Here is a 21,755-nt window from a genome sequence, read left to right on the forward strand (position 1 = left end):
TCAATATGGGGTAAACCAAACCTGATTCTGGAATCTAGTCAGGTAAGTTATCTTTTACTTTCACTTTACCAGTGTGTTGCTTTACAGAGTAGCGTAAGCAAAAAAAGACAGAATCCTGCTCTTAGGCTCTTGCAATAGTAAATTAGAAGGGAGAGAAGCACAATCCTATGTTCTGTCTCTTCCACCCTCCCTGAGCCAAAATTCCTGGCAGTAGCCACTGAATTAAGTGTAGTTTGTACTTAACTAATGACAATAAAAGCAGGAGTTGCAATAGCTGGCCCAAAGTACTACATGGCAGGAACAGGGGTTCAGTGCTTCCTTTAAAATAGCTGCTAGTTGGTTTGAGCTAATCCTAGACAAAAATGAGCCACATACACAGTATGTCATAAGAGGATTGTAAAGAAGTGTTTTGAAAAGTAACTACAAAATAGCTACTCTTGTGTTTATCATACACTACTGTTAAGATTCTCAAACTACCCTGGGTGGGATCCAGACTCAACCTCAGTAACTGAATGAATAGAGGGATGATTTTGGTGATTACTCCCTGTGCCCCCTCTAACCCCTCCCCCCCAAAAAACCCCCACCCTGCTCTGGAGCTGACACTGGGGAGGGTGGGATTACTGAATATAGTGTCTCCCTCTTCTCCTCCTCCTCCTCATAAATGCTTGTTCTCTAGAGCTCCCACAAAACCCCTGTTGATCTTGGCATTGCCACTTATTTTAGGAAAGTGGAAGAAGTAAAAAACTGTTCTAGTTCAATAAAGCATGCTATAATCACAAGTAGACTAAAAATCATTGGTGCTGAAGCGTAACAGTGGCTGAATGCTGTAACAGCTTTAACCTGACCTGATCCTGGTTGTAATCCTAAATCCTGCAATCCCCTTTGCCGTGGTTCATTATCTCTGATGTCTACATTTTTAAATGCTCTGTTCAAGAGGTATTAATCTTCATTTGAATTCCTTTAGTACTGAAGGTCACTTATAGAAGGTCACTTATTTTAACTTATTGGTGAAAATAATAACTATTAAATTTGGACTGGCATGCGATTGTTAAATCTAAAGGCTCTCTTTATATAAAGTTTATCAGTTTTCTAAACCTCAGATCTTGCCTAAACATGGTATCTTAATTTAAATTATTCTCTGAATCATAGGTTTTCAACCTTTTGAGTCCACTGCTCCTTTGACTAACTACATTCTTTCTGCGGCACCCTGCAGGGCTCAGGAGCCCAGTTATGTCACCCCTTGCTTGCAGGCTCTCATCCTTTTTCAAACACCCTCCCTTTTGGAGTGTACCCTCAGCCTTCTCTCCTCCCCCCTCTACTCGGAAGTCCTCTGGGCAATTACTGTTGCCGTCCACTGCTCTAAATCATTAACAAACACAACTTCCATCTCTTTTTCTGTTTAGTTTGCTGTGACACCTTTGTTCTCCAAACCATCAGCAGAAACCATAGTTCCGAACTAAATTTCCACTTTGGTAGAGAGGGCAAGTGATGCTCATGGTTTGGTGTTTAGCTGCCACAGCAAACTAGGGGTAGCCTTAAACAGGCAGTCATGGGGAAAGAGGGAGTTTCCCAGTCCTTCAAACCATTGTAGTGTTGTATCAAGTTTTTATAAATCAGGATTTTAAAGGGGATGCCTGGCTTCTGGGGTGGGGAGGAATAATTTAGGATGAGCTTTTGACAAAAAGAAGCTCTTGTAAGACTGAGAACAGACATTGAAATTAAGACTAGGAGTTGATTATAACTGTCTGGCCAAAATGTGCATTTTAAGAATTGTAGCAAGTTCAGAAAAGGGATGTCATTAATTTTTCTCCTCTTGGGAAAAATTATTTGCAGACTGTCTGGCCAGCTCAGAACTATCCCCAGCTACCTTGCCATCTCTCCCTCCCTCCAGAGAGAACTTTCCCCCAAACAAATCCCATTTCCAGGTGAGGCAGTGAAGCAGGCAGAATCCAGACCCACCACTTCTTACCCCACATCCAAAGAGGAATGCCCCATTTTCTTTCATTTTGTTTGCAAACCCCATGATGCTTTTTCAGTCACTAAATCCTCAACCCCTCCAAAAGCTTTGTTTTGTTGAGATGGAAATCTCCCTCTAAATTGCGGCTGAAAACTTCTGTTCTGCCAGGCCTATGCAGACAATGAAGAGGTATCTCCCACAATGGGTTACTGATCTTTGTTTTTAACTTTGCTGTTTTTAACTTTTTAGCATTTTATGCTTTTATTGTATAGTTTTATTTTATTTTTACTGTTGTGAACTGATTTGATACATTTTGGTATATATTTTAATTAATAAATAAAGTATTAATTTATGCCATTAAATTTATATGCTGCTAGATTTCGGAAAAAACTCAAAGTGGTTTAGAGGCACAGAGCAAAAGAGACAAATGGCAAAGTTCAGATGGGGCGGGCTGAGGAAATTGGCAAAACTGCTTAACCCTCTTCACCGGTGAGATTCCTTCATTAGCTCAAAAAGTCTTCTGTGGATGGAAGGAATGTCTCCACGAAAGGCATTATATAATATCCATTCTGTGAAGTCTGTAACTGAATTCTGTTGAATGTCCAAAAGCAGTAAAGACGTTTTCAGAAATTGGAATTTCTAGATTGCATATCTGGACTGAGGGTAGTGTTGTTTTTTCCTATTAACCCATAAACAAGAGTTATTATTATCAGCAGACAAGTATGGTGTTTACATGATGTACAAACTAAAATTTATTTTGAAGGTGAAATGCATATAAACACACCAAGTTTATAAGTTGATTCAAGAATACTTAAATGTTGGGCAAAACTATCATCTTACATCCTTCCTTTGTTTTGTTTTTGGCAATAGCTTACTTTCCTTTCTGCCAAGTTTCAATTCCAAGAAGCGACAAAGTATAATTTTACTGCAGCGCTTCTTGTGGGAGCAGAGGGAGAGTGATTCATGTTGACTGAGGTAATGTGTCAATACAATATCCACTAAGATGGACACTGTCATTTTACTATGGTAACTCATCCATCAATTCTAGGAAACCAAGAGTCCAGTCTAATACCTAATCCACTACTTCTGCTTCCTTGGCTGTAATTTGAGCAGGTGGAGCATTTCTTCCTAATTTCATTGAAACAGTAAAATAGTAAAAATGAAAATTTCACATATATTATGACCTGTTTTTCAAAGCTGCCTGTTTCCGTGCATCATGTTTTCCACATTCCTTTCCACATTCTTCTCTGTTGGTTCATTGATCTCTCTCATACTTTCAACTTAATACTCCCCTCTAGTAAGAGAGAGAGAGTGTGTGTGTAGGAACAATATAATTATGAAATTCTCTTTTAAGCAATCATAGGAAAACAGTGAGTTCGCTTTTGAATGGTTCCTCGGGGTCAGTGTTTTTTAAAAGAGAAAAGATTGCTCCTGTTGCAGATGCTCCACTACACACAGGTCCTAATTTGCTTGAAAGTGTGGAGATATAACTTGCCTCTGGAACAAAATGTGATTCTCTTACCAACTGAATCCCATTTAATTTATGTCTAGTCATGCTGAGGTAACATGAAACTTTTTCTTTTGAGGCAGAAGACCGTAGGTGTCTTACTTGAGTTATACAGTTTCATTCCTACCCCACGGGTTGTTGGTAACAGCACATTCCATCAAAGCAACATGGTTTGGTAGACCACATAGCCTCCAAATCAATGAAAAGTACGTTTGATATTTCTCTATATGCTTAGCATTGCTTTTCACTAAAGGGTTGGCCAAGCAGGTCATTGTGTTCATTAGCCATCCTGTCTAAACTTCTTTTCTCTGTTACTTTTGTATTGCACATAGGTTAGACTGCTGTGTAGTTTTCAAATTAAAATATTTGTGTTGCCTAACTTTTTTCTCTCTGTGTGCTTGGTCAGTAAAAGGACCACATTCTCTCTCTCTCCACTTTTCAAGAAGTGTCATGGCAATCAAACATCTCTTGGACTACAGTGGCCTAGTGATGTGTAGGCCTCAGCATTCATTGTTTCTGATAATAGGGCAAAATAGCTCAGAGGAACTTTAAAGTTTTTGTGTTGAAAGTAAATACTTTTTACTTTGACCAAATACTTTTAAATGGTCAAACATTTTAAGGGCCTGTGATTTAAACTCCGATGTCTCCATTCCTGAGATCTACTGCTGTGATAGATCTGTGCATTACAGCCAAGTCTTAAGTTGATTCCTCTCCATGACTATAAATAGTTAGTGAGTCATAGACAACTGCTCCCCAGGTTAAGTGTCCGTCAGCTGTAGACCTCTCTTTCTGTCCTCTGGTTTTCAGTGATCTTAATACTAACCTTTCAGTATCAGGTTAGAAAATCTTCACTGCTTGAAGTCTCCTTTTTCATCCTCCCTCAAAAGTTTGACCAGATTCCTCTGTCGTTAAGAAGAAAAATACAAACATGACATTAGCTGTGCGCTTTTCTGAGTTTGCTATATTACCAGTCTGGAGAGTTGAACATTATTATGTTTCTTATTTTCAGAAGACCTTGTTACAACCTGATACATGCATTGCACCTAAAGAACCCCATTTGAAGTCCGTAACTTCTTTTTCCATTCCCTCTTAATACTGTGACCGGATGCAGATTCTAGGGCTTCCATATCAGTTAATTCCCCCCCCCCACCTTCCCCCCCCCCACTTCCCTCCCCCCACTTCCCTCAGTTGCACTGTTTACCATTCCATCCAGAAGTGTGGAGCCTCAGACCTTGGGACCAAATGCAGACTGCCAGCCTCTCTTGTCTGGTGCTTTACCTTGACTGTACTGTGTCTTTGAACTGTAGTAATGGATTTTGCTTGCCTGGATAGAGGGATGTAGTGTAGGAACTGCTGAGTTTATGTTGCTGAACCATAGCTTACCGCAGATAGATAGAAGTCACATCTGTTGCTGCAGCCACTGCTGGCATGGGGCCCATGCAGGGTTGCCCATGAGCCAATGAGGTCCGCTGGCTGAAATGAATTCACAATCCCTAATCTAACATGATAAAGAGTTCCGGAGAACACAAAAGCTTGCACCCTATCTTGTGATATTTTGGTTGGCTTTATAAAAATATTTCCCTAATATGGATTTTTTGGAATAAAGCTGCACAGTGTTTGAACATACAGTGGTGCCCCGCAAGACGAATGCCTTGCAAGACGAAAAACTCGCTAGACGAAAGGGTTTTGCGGTTTTTGAGCTGCTTCGCAAGACAAAAACGTCTTGCGTTTTTTGCAAGTTTGTTTCCTTTTTCTTAACACCCTTAATACAGTTGCGACTCTCATAGAACGCGGTGTGGTAGCCTTTTTTGAGGTTTTTGGCGATTTTTGAAGCTTTTCCAAAACTTTTCCGACACCGTGCATCGCAAGACGAAAAATTCGCTAGACGAAAAAACTCGCGGAACAAATTAATTTCGTCTTGCGAGGCACCACTGTAGTCACTGGTTTGCACTCTAGCTAAGCAGTGTACAGCTATATGGTAGGCACGCCTGCATTTGCTCAGTTTGGGGTGATGCATGAATTGTGTCCACCTAGAGAAAGCAGATCTGGCCGTAATGACACATGATACAGCATCATCCTAACCATGTCTACTCAGAAGTCAGTTCTATTAAATCCATTGGGGCTTACTCCTAGTATATTATAAACTGTATAGATTTGATAGTGTCTGTACTTTTCTCTCTCAGTACTTATTTACTTGGTTATGCCAGAATAACCGAGTTGTGCTATGGTGTTTGTAGAAATAGGTGTGTTTTATCCTTGAGTGACTTTGAATGTTCTTGGTGCCATCCTTTGCAGTTTTTCTGTGAGTGAAAAAACCCCAAACTCTGTTGTGACAATGTGATAAGCAGGTGCTTGGGATTAATGCTAGATTTGATTTGGTTTTATTTGAGTTTTTACTCCAGATGTTACTGTGTGTTTAATTGGTTTTGTGTTTTGGTTGTTCCATTATTGGTATGTCAGCTCAGTTGCTAAACAAATCGGCTCCCAAATGCCACAAACCTGGAAGTGTTCTGGTTTGCGAATGTTTTTTAGAAGCTGAATGTCCGAAGCGGCTTCTGCTTGAGTGCAGGAAGCTGCATCAATCGGAAGCTGCGCCAACAGTTTCAGGAGTCAAACGGACTCCCAGAACGAATTAAGTTTGAGAACCAAGATACCACTCTAATTTGTTACTGTGTGTGTGTGTGTGAGAGAGAGAGAGAGAGAGAGAATGACCAATGAAAAGGGTTAAAGGAATACTGTGGGAGGTAGCATGGAGGAGGAATTGCAGGAGTAAGGGGTGCTAGGTGAAAATCACCACCCTTCCTCCAGTGAGAGCCTCTGCTAGAGACCCTTCCACCAATCAAAGGAGCTCTGATATTTGCAGGAAGGGTATATTTGGATCCAAATCACTGACTAGGCTCTCACTTTGACCAGTTACTGTGCTAAAAGCCTCAAAGATGACTTAAGGGTGGCGCATGCTCATGGTAGCTTTGTATACCCAGGTTCAGCACATAATTAGGCTTTGGGAACTGTACTGTGAAAAAGCAGTGTTTTTCTTCTGATCCACCTCCATGTTCTTTGCAATTAGCAGCTATGTTGGCTGCCAGCCACATAGAAATGTTGAGGATGTGTGCCGATTTGATAAAATAGCATAGCTTGTTGTGCAATTTCAATTGCTTGTACCCCTTTAAGTCTAAGAGCAGAGCTATAGGATTTGGAGGCCCAGGTGGTATTGCCTTCACACCTTAGAGGTAATTGGGAGGATTTATGGTAGATAAAGTGATTCTAGCTGTGAATTAGGTTGTGAATTTTGTATGCGAAGACTTGTTAGCTGATGGAAAAATGTATCACCACCAAAGTGTCAGTTCTTTGGATAGGTATCTTTTTGGGGTGGGAAGACGGGAGAGTGACATCATCAAAATGGTGACGAAAAATGTGCTTATAGTTTATTTACAGAATTGTTTATTTAATTCACTTGCTTGAGGTGTTTCAAGCTTGCACTCTTTTTCAAAGGCAGCCCTGTGAGTTGGTTCTAAAGGCCCAGATTATTTCCATTCTCCAAGTGACCCCAAATAGCAAGGAGCTCAGAAGTAATCTGAACCTTTAGAACCACAAGCACTGTACACCAGAAGTGGTTTAGTCATGCTGGCCACATAACCCAGAAAGCTGTCTGTGGACAAATGCCGGCTCCTTCGGCATGAAAGGGAGATGAGCGCCACAACCCCATAGTCGCCCTTGGCTGGGCTTAACCGTCTAGGGGTCCTTTACCTTTACCTCTTTACCCCTGGAAAAAGAGCACACCTGAGGATTCAGTTAAATCAAATGACTACCTAAATAGAATTCTTTTCAGGAGCCAAGAGCTCTTGTCTTTTTCTTTTTTTGTTACAAGACTACCGTGAACTCTGTGCATTCTGCTCTGACTCAGCTGAAAGGCTACTGTAGAAATGTTCAATAAAGGTTATTGAACATTTATTTTTCTAGAAAAAGAGGCGCTGGAACTCAGCATGAACACCTCCCTTGTTCTCTTATAATGACAATGGCACCCACCTGAGAGGTGTTGGAACTCAGTTCTGGTGAGTTCCTGCTGAAAACAGCTCTGGAAATGTCATAATACAATAGCATCAATCTAAGTCATTCTCAGAATGCACACATTGAAATAAACAGGCTTGTTACTGCAATCCATTGATCTCAGTGAGTGTACTTTTGAGTATTACCTGGTTGGCTTGTACTCATAGTGTTTCAGGGTGTTTTTTCCATATATAGCATGTAAAATCTTGAGATGTATTTAGACTTGGACCTGTTCTGTTCTTACATATTTTATATGTAAATTGATTTACTCTTTTATTAGGATTTTTATTAGCTGCTGATGTTTTTCCTGGGAATAAATTCAGTATATCAGGAATTATTATTTATTATATTTCTGTCCCACTTTTCCTCCCAAAGGAGCCCATGGTGACAAACCTCAAAATGTTAAAATAATGCAATTTTAAATAAAAAATAAACATGTTAAAAATATTTTAAAATAATCATTTAGAGCATCTAAAAACATTTAAATAATAATGTACCTCACAGTTATTAATTTCAAGGTTACAATATCCTGTAACTTTCAGACATCAAATGCTTAATTAAATAGGATGTTTTTGAATAGTCACTAACGAGGGATACAACTTAGCAGGAAGGAGATTCCACAGACAATCACTTCTGAGAAGGCCTTGTTGCAGGTCTGTGCCAAGAAGGCAGCAACCAGAGGTGGCACCACTACCTATTAATGACTTAGAATGAAATTTCTGGTGTATGTGGTTTTATAAAATAAAAACAGGAAACAAAAATAGGTATATAAAAGATTATTACTTAACTTCACAAAGAGTCTATAAAGGTGCATTTTTAACTTTGTTTCCCCCTTTTTTTTCAGGGAAATGAGGCAAGCTACCCACTGGAAATGTGCTCACATTGTAAGTTCAAACCTACGTTAACACTTTTTTCTACTAAGCTATGATTTTGAAGCTAAGCTATATAATGTAATTGTAACATCTTTATAACTTATTTCATAATTTTATAAAGTATGTCTTAGTGCAGTTTTTAGTTATTGCATCCTTGTAATGTATGCTTCTTCACGTGAATACTTGGGGTTGAATCCAACAACGTTTGTGCACAAGCAGAATGGAATTCCACTTGCACAGTATGACGTCCTCACACTTCACAATCAGTTTCAAAGGGTAGGGGATTGAACAGATATTGGTGGTGTGGTGGGAGCGTGGCTGTGTGTGTGTGTGTGAGGGGAGAGGGAGATGAAATCCTGTTGTGTAAGTGGAAGTACGCTTGCACAACATTGAATTGCACCCTTACGTATTTATGGTAGAGTCTAAACCAGCAATTAAAAGCCCATGCTAATGTGCAGAATGTGCATCTATTCCGGTACATCATCTGTCATGCTATCTGTTCAGAAACCTCCTATATAGCCTGAGACCTGTGAATGTCTCTGCCCTCCACATAGAATCATCTTGCCAGACAGGGCTTCCACCTTACACGGAGACACACTGCTCATGTTGACACTGTATGTTTCAACACACGCACAACAGTATTAGTAGGGCTATTCACCCCCCCCCCCCGCATTTCAATATGAATTTGGTAATCCGGATTGGCCCGGGTGCGATCCAGACTTGATTCCAGAATTGAGATGGTGATCAGGAAAAACTAATATTTGCAAATCTAAACAAAAAAGAGAGACAAGACAATAAACTAACCACTGCTAATAGAATGAGGGCCTGGTAGTATAGGAAAGAATTACACGCATCAAGAGAACAGCTGTGCTTTCAAAAATAGGGCCAAAATTGGAGGAATGTGTGACACTGCCCTAAATAAGATAAGACAGACAAGAATTATTATTTTTAAAATAAGAGGATGGGGCTGCTGGTTTTCTTCCATCCTTTCTTTCCCCAATCAAACATGGGTATAAGGCTGGAAAGGACTAGAGAAAACTCAGACAAGCTGAAATATTAACAAAACCACCAAACTAACTGATCACCAACTTTTTCAAACATTCTTATATTGTGTCTGTTCAGCATTTAGGAGACAGTGAATTTGGGATTTCGAATAATATCTCCAGCACAAACTGGTTACACAGCCCCGGTTGTTAGGCTAAGACACCCTTCTGGGTTTCTTGAATATGACATGATTCTATGACATAAGAATGTAACTAAAGAACAGAACAGTTTTATTGGGTACCCTTTCAGTCTTTAGCCAGCAGGCCCAGCTCCTTTGAGTTCTCTCCCACTTCCCAATTTATCAAAGATCCATTTTTAAATTGTAAACCTTTAAAACAAGGTTACATCTTGCCTTCTGTCATTTATAATCACAAAGTTGCACTATCTAGGTTTCAAGCATCTGCACTGGTTTCTTCTAGTCTTCTGGCCTTGATTCAAGAAGTTCTACATACTGAGGGGGATCACTTTATTTTCCTGTATCCTGACACAATCATTGAAATCGAGCAGTTTAGAAGCGAAATGGTGTGCAGGAATGCATCTTTCACAGTAATTCCTACAATATTCCTATAGGCATGGCTCACCTTATTTTCACAAATGGTGGTCTGCATAAAATCACCAGTGAATTCATTATTATGTTTTGATTTGAAACAAGAATTAATAAGTTCTATCTTCATCATAGTAGCTACTCCTGCACATGAATTTCATAAATTTTGAACAGCATAAATATACAAAGAGGTGGGCGGTTTCCTAGCTCCAAATTATACTTCAACTTTAGACACCTAAAGCTGGGTGTCTTCTGAAGGCAGTATGAGGTTTTCTTTATTACAGCAGAATTGACTGACCGCATTTGACAGCCCTTTTAATTATTTGCATAACCTTTTTAAAAATGCTATGTAACTCCTATGTGAAAATTCCAGAATAAAGTTCTGCTAGAATTAATACTGTGACCATATTCAGACAGAGCAATCTTAACCCTTATCTAGGGAATGATTGGAACAGCTGAGCCACACCACCATCACAATCAAAATTCTGAGTAAAAAATGGGGGGATGTTTTGAGGAGTGGTGCCAAGGGACCCAGATCAGACCCCTTTTGACGGTGAAGCATCTCCCCCATCATTAGTGAGCCTGGGCTTCATTTTACCCCCCAGAAACAAACACCAGAGGGTTAGAATTGCTCTCTCAAACTACCTTCTTCAATATGAGAATTCCTTGTTTTCTCACAGACACATTTGAATTCTGTTCAAAGGAGAAGTAAAACTGCAAATATAAAGCATTTTCTGCAGCCATCGTTGTTTATAAACTGCTAAATGGCAGGTTTGGGTTTGTTTCCCTGTTAGATGCATGGCAAGTAAAGCTAAACTGTTTTACTCTGCCTTTCATTGTGACTGCAACTTTTCAGGTGTTGATTTCTTGTAACAGTTGTAGTTTGAACAAACTTTTAAAAATCGATTGTGTTCCACCTTTTGAGGGAAAATTTTTAGCCAAACTTAGAAGTTTTTCAGTACTCATGCAGAAACGAGGTCCTGGAATGAGACCATGCCCATCCCATCCATCAAGAAAACAGATTTGATTTTCTTTTCTCCTACAGAAGAGACAGCTGTGGTGAATTCAGTTCAATGCAATCTAATCTAGTATCTGAATAGCACATTTTGTATTTCTACCTAATCACAAGGAATTGAAATTGATACGAGATTTAAATGATTGAATTTCTTTTTGAATGAATATTAGCTGACTCCTTTTTGAAGATCCTTGATGATGTTATATACGGTTTAACAGAGCGAGTCTATGATCAAGCAGGATGGATGTTTATATAGTTGAGCAGCCATGTGACTAGAATTAGCTAGTATTATCACTCCTTTGAACATTTGAGTCAGCATACAGTAGTTTATAGTGAGCTGTAAGGTTAAATGTGTCATGGCATGCCCTGTGAAGAAAGGTAAGCAATTTGAATTGGTAATGTTTAAAGCTAACTCTTTTGTATAGAAGTATGTAGAGTTACTATATACTTTTAAAGAAAGACCACTGCATTACAGTGTCATTGCTTCATATAAAATAGTACAGTGAACTGTTTCTAACAATATACTTTTTTCTCTTTGCTTCCACCCCAGTTGATGCAGATGAGATTAAACGATTGGGAAAGAGGTTTAAAAAGCTTGATTTAGATAATTCTGGTTCTCTGAGTGTGGAAGAGTTCATGTCTTTGCCTGAGTTACAACAGAATCCACTGGTACAACGAGTAATAGATATATTCGATACAGATGGGAATGGAGAGGTAGACTTCAAAGGTAAGAAGCCATTCTCTCTGGATATATTAAATTTAATATGGGAAAGCAGTGTGTTCACACTTGGACTCTAGTTAGAACATTCTGCTGAAACTTGGCTTTTTGGTTTTTTTCAGCGCAATCCTATACATGTCTGCTTTTTCAGTCCCATTTAGTTCAGTGAGACTTACTCTCAGGTAAATGTGTGTAGGATTGCAGGCATTGTTTGAATTAGTACATCCCATAGAATATGTGTGATAATTTGGTTCTTTGCTTGGGAAATATTTCATGAAGTAAGGAGGAGGAAATGGAATAGTCACCGTTTTGGGGTACTATTTTGTGAAATTTATGTTGCTGCTCAGTTTTTGGGGGAAGGACCTCTAATTTTCCAAGTGCATAGAAAGTTGTCAGCCCCACTCACCTCACAGAGTGTTTGTTGTGGGGGAGGAAGGGAAAGGAGATTGTTAGCCGCTTTGAGACTCCTGAAGGGGAGTGAAAGGCGGGATATCAAATCCAAACTCTTCTTCTTCTTCCTATAGCATTATAGGGAACATACCAATTTAAATAATGGTATTATGTAAGATCATTTCCCTTAAGATCTAACTTGTGACTAAGGCTGCAGTTTTATAACATACTTATGAGTAGTCCCTTGAACCCAGGGGGGTTTGCTTCTGAGTAGGCATGCATACGATTGTGAATGCTGACAACTTATGTGAGGCTGTTAACTGCCAGAACATATTTAAAAACTTATTTTGGCTTCCACTTACTTAGGCTTGTTTGAAGAAAGTCATAATCCAGCAAAAGTTCAGCAATTTTTCCCCTGTTTCAATGGGAGGTATTTTAAACATATTCTTAATTCTCCCATTAATTCAATATTACTTAAAGGAGCTTTACTTTGGCTTCATAATTTGGGGGATATATTACATGACAGAAACTTAGCTCACATATTTGGCTATAGTAATCTTCACTGGTTATTGCTTGTCACTACTGGGTTTGACACACAAAATTTAGAATGTGAACATTGAAGCTCTTACTTTAAATTCTAAAATTGGTCGCTAGCTGACCTTAACTAGGATGTCAATTTCAAAAACATAAATAGCTGCTCCACTGAACTAATACATTTTTTCTGCAAACAGTGGCTGGATCTCGTGCATGTATACAGATAGTGGCTTAGGTCTGTGAGTTGATAATATGCAATTCATAATCTCATTGTAGTAATCATCATTTTATGCCCTTGTTTCCTTTGTCAAATCTTACCTCTAATTTTTCTATTTGCAGCATAGGTCCCAAGGGGGCAGGGTCTAGGAATGAGCAGCTTTCCTTCATACTAGTACTGGCTCAAGTTATTACCCAGAGTACCTGGGTAATGTGGAAATCTGGGGCCTTAATAGGATTATCCTTTCACCCATATGCACATCTGAGCAGTATTATCCATACATTCTCTCTTCCCCCCCCCCTAAACAAGGGAAGAGAAATAATAACCTGGAGTATATTTTATTTTAAGCATTTATATTCCACTTATTTGCACTACCAAGACACTTTGGCCTCCTGAGATAGGGTTGTATCTAATAGCACCTTCAAGCAGTGAACTTGATCATTCAGGAGGAATGCAACGCTATCCAGAACAGAGCACACAACCGTTCCCAAATGAGACAAACAGTTCAAATAAAACTATGGAAGCAATACAAAGCAAGGAGTTCAGGAAGTTTTCTCCCTTCAGTTTTAAAGGGAAAGCATGCCAGGTATGGTAAACAGTAGCCTCACATTTGAAGATGGTTCCGTCTGTCCTAGTACTCTAGAACTAGATATTCCAGTGAGCACAACCCAGCTATACTGATGTGCTCTGCCTGAAGGTATTCTTCTACCCAAGAAAGTATCAAAGATGTGCATAACTATGGAAGCCCTTTAGTTATGTTCTTATATTGCAGGACACTTACATTTGTATATTTTAAGTCACCACCTACTTTTAATTCAGCCTTGACATAGTTTCAAGCTTTTGGATAAGGTTAGGATTTGCATTTAAAGTGTCGTTTGTGTGCAGCTTTTTAATGAAAAGCCACAATATTACAAATTAGAAGGATGACTTCAGCACTTAAAAACTATATTATGTGTGTTTAATAATTAGAGGCCTGCTGCTCACATGCAGTTTTTCTACATATTTTTGCTGAATTTCACTGGTGCCAAACTATAGTGACTATAAATATATGCTTGTCTGCCTCCCTTCTTAAAATGTAGAATGTTTTTTTACCTTTGAGGGAGTAGGTGGGGGACTTAGAAGTCATAGCATCTGAAATGCAGTCAACTTTGGTTAGTTTCATTCTTCATTGCCACCTCTTTTAGTTGTCATAATATCAAGCCTCTAACTGAGAGTTGGAAACTATGGGTGCTTTTAGTTGGGGGTGTTACCTCAAAAACTTCTTATTCAGATCCATTTTTTGAGTGTACAATGGGCACACAATTATCCACACACTCTCATTCTTTCAGTCATGATGTTCCTTGCTTTTATACCACCTGCTGTCCATATGAGTGGGCAGAGCTTGATGAAACCATATGTAGACTGCATATCTGTCATTCCCCTGCCCTTTGCTAACTTTTTTTGTTCAGATCATGCCTGCAGATATTTCTATCCCTGTGCACACACACTTTAAAAAGAAATCCAAGAAGTGCAAAAGAGCACAATTGTGAACATTATAAGCGTTAGCATGTTTCACAATGGGCAAAATGAAAGCAGGGGTGTGTGTGGAGAGGGGTAATGATTTCCATTTGGCTTTTCTTCATAAATTGATACTGAGGTCTTGTCCAAGACTATTCATTTACCTAACTAAGGCTTTTAGAGGGACACGGGTGGCGCTGTGGTCTAAGCCTTGGGCTTGCCGATCAAAAGGTTGACGGTTCGAATCCCTGTGACGGGGTGAGCTCTCGTTGCTCGGTCCCAGCTCTTGCCAGCCTAGCAGCTTGAAAGCACGCCAAAAAGTGCAAGTAGAAGGGGGAAGGTAAACAGCATTTCCGTGTGCTGCTCTGGTGTCGGTGTTCCATTGCGCCAGAAGCGGCTTAGTCATGCTGGCCACATGACCCAGGAAAAACTGTCTGCGGAGCAGAGAAACGCCAGCTCCCTCAGCCTGTAAAGTGAAATGAACGCTGCAACCCCAGAGTCGTTCGTGACTGGACTTAACTGTCAGGGTTCCCTTTACCCTTTACCTTTTTAAGGCTTTAAGAAGAGTGATTAAGAGGTCTTTCACAACACTCCACTATATTGTTTTGAAAACTAGAAATGAGATTAGTCTCTGAGGAGTAACCCCCTATTTGCTTTGTAGAGCTCTTGAGAGAAAAGTTACTCTGAAATTTGCCTTCGGCAGGTGGTAGTTGGTGGAAATAGTTAGGCACATCAAAACAGAATGGCTAGGTTATCCTCACGTGAGGAGCAAACACAAGTAAGGGTATGGTGATAGGGGGCCACTGACCAAAACATTACCAGCATTTGGTGAAATAGGCCACCAACCTAAAAGGAGCTATCACACTAGCAGTGACTGTGTATATATTCTCTGCAGAATGGATAAATGGAAATCAAACCAAGAAAAACTATGGACTGGCATTTTAAATTACTTTGCGTGGACACTGCAAAAAGTCTATGGCAGTATCAATTCCATCTGGAAGTACCCTACATATCTGAAATGAAAGCTGAGATTTTTATGAGTATTGTGAAGCCCATAGGATGCCGTAGCACACAAAAACATTGACCAACCTAGGCAGACCGCATTCAGGATTGACTTACTTCGAGAGAATGCTAGACGTGCATTACTGAAGTCCACAGGGGGTAATTGTATGTTATGTAATATGTAAAATATTTTATAAATGTTCTTCTTGCCTTTATAGAATTTATAGAAGGAGTCTCTCAGTTCAGTGTCAAAGGTGACAAGGAACAGAAGTTGAGGTGTAAGTATCAGATATTTCCTTAGCTGGCAAATAAAGTTTGCAATTGGGCAGTTGGGGGGTGTGTGGAGAAGAAAATCATCATTGAGATGCCTGTTCTGTAATAAAACAGTAAGTACTTTGAAATAACTTGAATATCAATTGAAAATCCTTAATTATGTGGAGAATGGAAAATTAACACACTAAATCTTTTGTACAGTTCAAGGTGAAATACACAGGCTTTGTGTTAGGAGCTTTTTTTTTTGTAATTGAAAGTACCTTAGTGGGTGTTTTAGATTTGTAGGTACATCACTAAAGCTTTTCTGGCCCTGTTTGTTTTTTACATAATGAAATATTGTGCCTGCAAATATTGTGTCATTTGCCAATAATAAAGCATAGAATGATTTCTCCACCCCGCAGCCACCCATATAGATATACACCCCACTAGATAATTCAAACTTAAAGCTGTCCTAGCATAGAAGGCTTTATCAGTTTCTCCTTCCTTCTGAAAAGCTCCTTTGTGAGAGGTTGTATAGGGGCCTTCGAAAACACGTCAAAGTGCAAGTAGATAAATAGGTACTGCTCCAGCGGGAAGGTAAACAACGTTTCCGTGCGCTGCTCTGGTTCGCCAGAAGCGGCTTAGTCATGCTGGCCACATGACCCGGAAACTGTATGCAGACTCCCTCGGCCAGTAAAGCGAGATGAGCGCTGCAACCCCAGAGTCGTCCACGACTGGACTTGAACGGTCAGAGGTACCTTTACTTTTACCTTTAACAGGTAAAAAATGTTTTCCCAGACCCTGCCAAGGAGCAGACGGGGCACTCTAGATCAGGGGTCAGCAAACTTTTTCAGCAGGGGGCCGGTCCACTGTCCCTCAGACCTTGTGGGGGGCCAGACTATATTTTGAAGGGGGGGAATGAACGAATTCCTATGCCCCACAAATAACCCAGAGATGCATTTTAAATAAAAGGACACTCATTCTACTCATGTAAAAAGATCCTGATTCCCGGACCACTCACGGGCCGGATTTAGAAGGCGATTGGGCTGGATCCGGCCTCTGGGCCTTATGTTGCCTACTCATGCTCTAGATCCACCTCAACATATTTAGTTAGAACTAAGGCCTACTAATATAAGTGAAACATATTTCCAGCTAATTGGGTTTAGGGTTTCAACCAGTGTAACCAACTCTGAAAGGGAGTACGCCAATCACTTTGTAGCCAGACAATTACAGTGACATTGAAGGCAAATTATACCAGTGTTTAGGATTGAAATGGCACAGCTGATCCTAATAGAAGCTATTTTTTCATATATCTCTGATACCCGATATGACTGTAAAAAAACAAGATGTCTATATGAAGTAACACCGATCTGCAGTAAAGTGTTCCTGCCAAGTCTCCTCTTCACTCTTCCAAAGAAAATATAAATTTTAAAATATAAATTTTTAAAAATACCTGAAAGGAAGTTGATCTTCTGTCTTTGGAACTTCACTAAGTGGTGAAAGTAAGAGCCTTGGCTTCAATTAGGAAACTGAATGAATGCTGCTTGCCTTCTATCACTGTGCCATTGAGAGCGTGCTCACTTATGGCTTATGTGTGTGGTACGGAAGCTGTACTACCCAGGACAGGATGGGGTTGTGCAGGGTTGTTAAGGCAGCAGAGAGCATTGTTGGCTGCCCACTCTCCACCTTAGAACAGATTTATGCCACAAGGTGCCATAGGAAGGCACTGGACATAGTAAAAGATCCATCGCATCCTGGTCACTGTCTCTTCGAGTTCTTGCCGTCGGGACGGAGATACAGGGCGATGAAGACAAGAATGAGCCGTCTTAAGAACAGCTTCTTCTCCAGAGCGATCTCGGCCCTGAATGGGAAGCCCAGACTTTGAAAGTCATCTAATCTCCCTTGCTGTATTATATTGTATTGTTTAATTAGTGTTTTTATGGAGCAGTCAAGTAATTTCGTTGTCCCCGAAGGGGGCAATGACAATAAAGATATTATTATTATTATTATTAAAAAATAAATAAATGCTATAAATAAATACTCATTGACGTAGCTGCTAAGATAAAGAATTCTTTATGAACATTCAACTGCTCAGAAGTTATTAAACAATCAGAATAAGTCTGTTGTGTTAATAGAAAACAGTACAGAAAAGGAGAAAGGGTATCACCAGCGTGTGAGAGAAAGAAAACATTGAACAGGCCATATTTGCTACTGGGCTTTTCTTTTCTTGCAGTTGCTTTCCGTATCTATGACATGGACAAAGATGGCTATATCTCCAATGGGGAGCTCTTCCAGGTTCTGAAGATGATGGTTGGGAACAATCTCAAAGATACCCAGTTGCAGCAAATTGTAGACAAAACCATAATAAATGCAGATAAAGATGGTGATGGAAGAATATCATTTGAGGAATTCTGTGCTGTAAGTTCATTTTTAGTAAAGTATGTTTATATACACATTTTTCATTTTCAACTTTGCCCTTGCAGATGATGTCGTTATTTTCTAGAAAATAACCCATTTAACTTACTCCATTGTTTTCTTCGACATTCGTCTTCAATTCTTTACAGGATAACGTATTAATTTTGCTTTAAGCCCTTCCCATTTTAAGACTCCTTATTGACTCAACTGTCCTGGCAGTTCTTTTCATTCACATCATATGGGCATTCGGAAGACTTGACATAATTATCCTCCTGCTACTAATTTGATTGCTTCATTTATCATAGATTAAAGCTTCCCCGCCTTCAAATGTTTTAGGTCTTCAGAGATGAGAAAAATTAGGTTGGCTACAAGAATCTGTTGCAAAACTAAGTTGTAATTTCATTCTGTGCTAATTATACCCACTTGGTAATTCAGGGGTGGGCAGGCCACTTAGACTGCCCACCTGTCAATTGCCTGGTGTCATTATGACACGAGGTGAGCAATTTTTCCGCTGCAGCGTGCAAATCATACTACAAAAGGAAATACAAGCCAATTGCTGCTTGAAGTTGATGCTCAACAGCTTGATAGGCTGTGACTCCAAGCCAGTTTCCTGTACCATGTTCCCATGGAGAACTCAGTCGTACAGCCAGTTCGATGGGCTTGAAGTCTCAACCTGTCAGCTGATAGGCAGTGGCTTTAAAGTTCCTCTTGCCCCACTATGCACACAGTCAGCTGCCTGTGGGGAACTAGCTGTCCCCAGGCTTTCTCTCACTGCTGATCAGCAAGCCTCCATTGTCAATGCGCAACTGAGAACACACTTTTAAGGCTCCCAGTTGTACACTGGCAACAATATCTCTACCTGCCCCACACTTGATTCTGTGCTTATTATACCCACTTGGATTAATATGTTGGCAGGTGGCCATAACTGTCTTGCATACTGTTTTTGACTCATTACTTAGGGTTGTAGCCAAGGAAGCCATTGCTTCGACGGAAAGATTTCTGCTCATGCACGGAACTTTGCCTCCCTTTCCTTCAGCCCACACAAGCCCTGAAGGGTTGGGGGGAAACCCCAGAGCACATTTGGGGGTGTGCGCACTGGAGACATGTGGGAGAGGGAGGTATCTTTGCATGAACAGAAGTTGTTCCAACGGACCTTTCTTGAGGTGAGAGTCTATTTCTGTGAAGAGCAGATCAGAATCAGTTGATTTAAATTACCAGCCGATACTCTACTGTCTTGCGAATTCTCATATAATATTCTTATATCAACATTTCAGGTTGTAGGAGGCCTAGATATCCACAAAAAGATGGTGGTAGATGTGTGACTCTTTAGGACACCACCCAACACTTTTGCTTTCTTCTCCATCTCTGAAGATCTGCTCAAGACGTCCAGCAACGCTCTCTGTGTATTTAAATGGAAGTATTTTTCTCTGTGAAGCCACATTTTCCAACATGAGCCTCATGAAGCCAACTAAGTGTTATTGAACTTTTATTCTCTCAATAACTCAAAGTGTAGCACTTTAAAGTCTGAAGGACAGCAAGATGGAAAGAGCATATCAGTGTGGTGGAGAAAGGGAAGGGGGTTGGCTTTTTAATTTATTTTTCTCATCTTTTATAACAAGAAAATATCTATCTATATATATGTGTGTATTTATATATAGATATATATGTAGCTTTCTATATGTAGTAGTTAAGTGGGCTTTAATTTAATATACTTGATTCAGAAACAAAAATAGAGTACAAAGTGCCAAGCAGAACATTAACAGTTCGATATATGGATATACATCTTTACTTTTATGTCACACAGTTTTATATATATATAGTAGAAGAATGTAAAGTTTTAAATGGTTGTTAGGTCAACTCTTTCCTTTTTCCTGTGACTATTTCAAATATTTATATATTGACTGGCAGAGAAAGCATTGTTTCCTGTTAATTTCCCTAATTACATTTTTTGTAAGAGAGGAAACTGAAGTTTGTTTATATACCTGTTGATATATTACCAGGGACTGCATCTTTGCTTGATAGCTCTCAGTACAATTCTACTTATTAGGATGAGAAAATGTAATTTAATGTTAATGCCAAGAACTAGTCCTTGTGTGCAAATAGGATTTAAAAGATTCTTATGGCCATTTCATCCCTTCACTTACTAAATGGATGCAGTTGCACATAATATACCCTTAGTAAGCATCAGCTGTGATCCATTAAGTCTAGATAGAACAGTTGAAAGTATTTGCATTTGTTTCTCAGCACTTAGCTTAATTAAGAATTTAGGATTAACAAGACAATTGTATAGAGTTCCCATTGCACAGTGAGACTATAAAACCTTTCTTGCCATTAAGTTATGTCCCAACCATATAGATTCTTTTATGCATTTAATGTAGTAGTTCCAAGTTGCATAAATAAACTGGTAATATTTTATATATGTGTATATAGGATTATTACGGATATTACGGGGGAAACATTAACCAATGCCATAGGGAAGGAGGAAAGCTTCACTTTATCTAAATTTATACCTCTTGTTCTTCTCCAGCATTTGGAGAGGTTTTTTTTTCTTTTCTAGATTTGTCCATATCATGACTTGTAATGGATAGTAACTTTATATGTGTGATATAAAAGTAGCGAGCCATGTTCTACAACTTTATATCATCCCTTTCCTTTTCTGCAATGGTACTATTGGCTAGAAGAAAAAACATTCATTAGACTTTTAGGATAGCGCACCCTTTCCTGTGTAGCAGTTTTTCCTATTTAAAAGGTTTTATAATTGGCAATGGAAAGGGCAGGTTGTATGGACTTAAATCAGCTGCCTGCCTGCCTGCCAGCCATAGCTGTTCCTTCAACTGAGTGCTGCACATCATGGGCTCTGTCTGTGAGAGAGAACTCCAGGTGCTTGGTGTCCTTGCATGACATGAAGTTTTGCATGTAGATCGATTTGAAACGTTCCTCTTGTTTACATGATTTGCATAATTTAAAACGATAATGTTGCCAAACTTTGGTAAATGTTAAAAACAGAGAATCTCCACTACATGTAACTTTCTTCCTCTGGATCAGTCCGTGGCTTAGAATCCCAGCCAGTGGTGGTATCTGTTCCAGTGTCAACTGCCATGTGCTCTGCTTCAAGGGGGAACTAGTCTTTTGTGAATTTTTTGTACATAAGTATTTGTTACAAACATTTTAGCAAATGCTTTCTATTTCTTAATTGCTTGTGCATATCCTGGCTGGCGTTATAGAAAAATAGTGCTAACATTACTTTCTTATTGGGGGATGAGCTTTTTTTTTTTAGTTTGTGTGTGGAAAATGCGTTATGTTGAATGTTTAGATTTTCCTCTGCATGCTACATCATACACTGTTGGAACTATAGGAACCTTCATACTGTATGAATAAAAAATAAAATATTTGAACTTTACCATAGAATTGTTGAAGCTTCTATAGAACAGGCAAGTAAACGCAAAACTAAAACATTTCCCCTGATTTCAGGTTTAATATGCCAGTTATGTGTTTATGCATAAATCCCAAGCAGTATTTCACCAAATAATCAGTGACAGATATTCAGCTGCCTCAGACTTACCGTATTTTTTGCTTTATAAGACTCACTTTTTCCCTCCTAAAAAGTAAGGGGAAATGTGTGTGCGTCTTATGGAGCGAATGCAGGCTGCGCAGCTATCCCAGAAGCCAGAACAGCAAGAGGGATTGCTGCTTTCACTGCGCAGCGATCCCTCTTGTTGTTCTGGCTTCTGAGATTCAGAATAT

The 21,755-nt window shown here is 39.5% G+C and overlaps 1 protein-coding gene and 2 long non-coding RNA genes across 5 annotated transcripts in view; 2 read left to right on the top strand and 1 right to left on the bottom strand.

Annotated features, from left to right (window-relative positions):
• The window catches only part of PPP3R1 (protein phosphatase 3 regulatory subunit B, alpha), a 41,534-nt gene extending 20,123 nt beyond the window's left edge, over positions 1-21,411 (top strand). For all 3 annotated transcript variants that reach the window (XM_083495340.1, XM_083495342.1, XM_083495341.1), the window contains 5 exons: positions 8,356-8,395; positions 11,537-11,713; positions 15,563-15,622; positions 17,830-18,014; positions 19,286-21,411. In XM_083495340.1, coding sequence (XP_083351466.1) covers positions 8,356-8,395; positions 11,537-11,713; positions 15,563-15,622; positions 17,830-18,014; positions 19,286-19,333 — 510 coding nt within the window. In that variant the 3' untranslated portion in view covers positions 19,334-21,411. The remainder of the gene's footprint in view (positions 1-8,355; positions 8,396-11,536; positions 11,714-15,562; positions 15,623-17,829; positions 18,015-19,285) is intronic.
• The window catches only part of LOC310703239, a 220,635-nt gene that overhangs the window by 116,251 nt on the left and 82,629 nt on the right, over positions 1-21,755 (bottom strand). The gene's annotated exons all lie outside the window — the stretch shown is intronic.
• Positions 1-21,755, top strand: part of LOC310703217 — a 122,903-nt gene that overhangs the window by 100,175 nt on the left and 973 nt on the right. The gene's annotated exons all lie outside the window — the stretch shown is intronic.

The sequence above is a fragment of the Podarcis liolepis genome (genome assembly GCF_965112155.1).
Source record: "Podarcis liolepis genome assembly, chromosome: 3".
Lineage (NCBI taxonomy): Eukaryota > Metazoa > Chordata > Lepidosauria > Squamata > Lacertidae > Podarcis > Podarcis liolepis.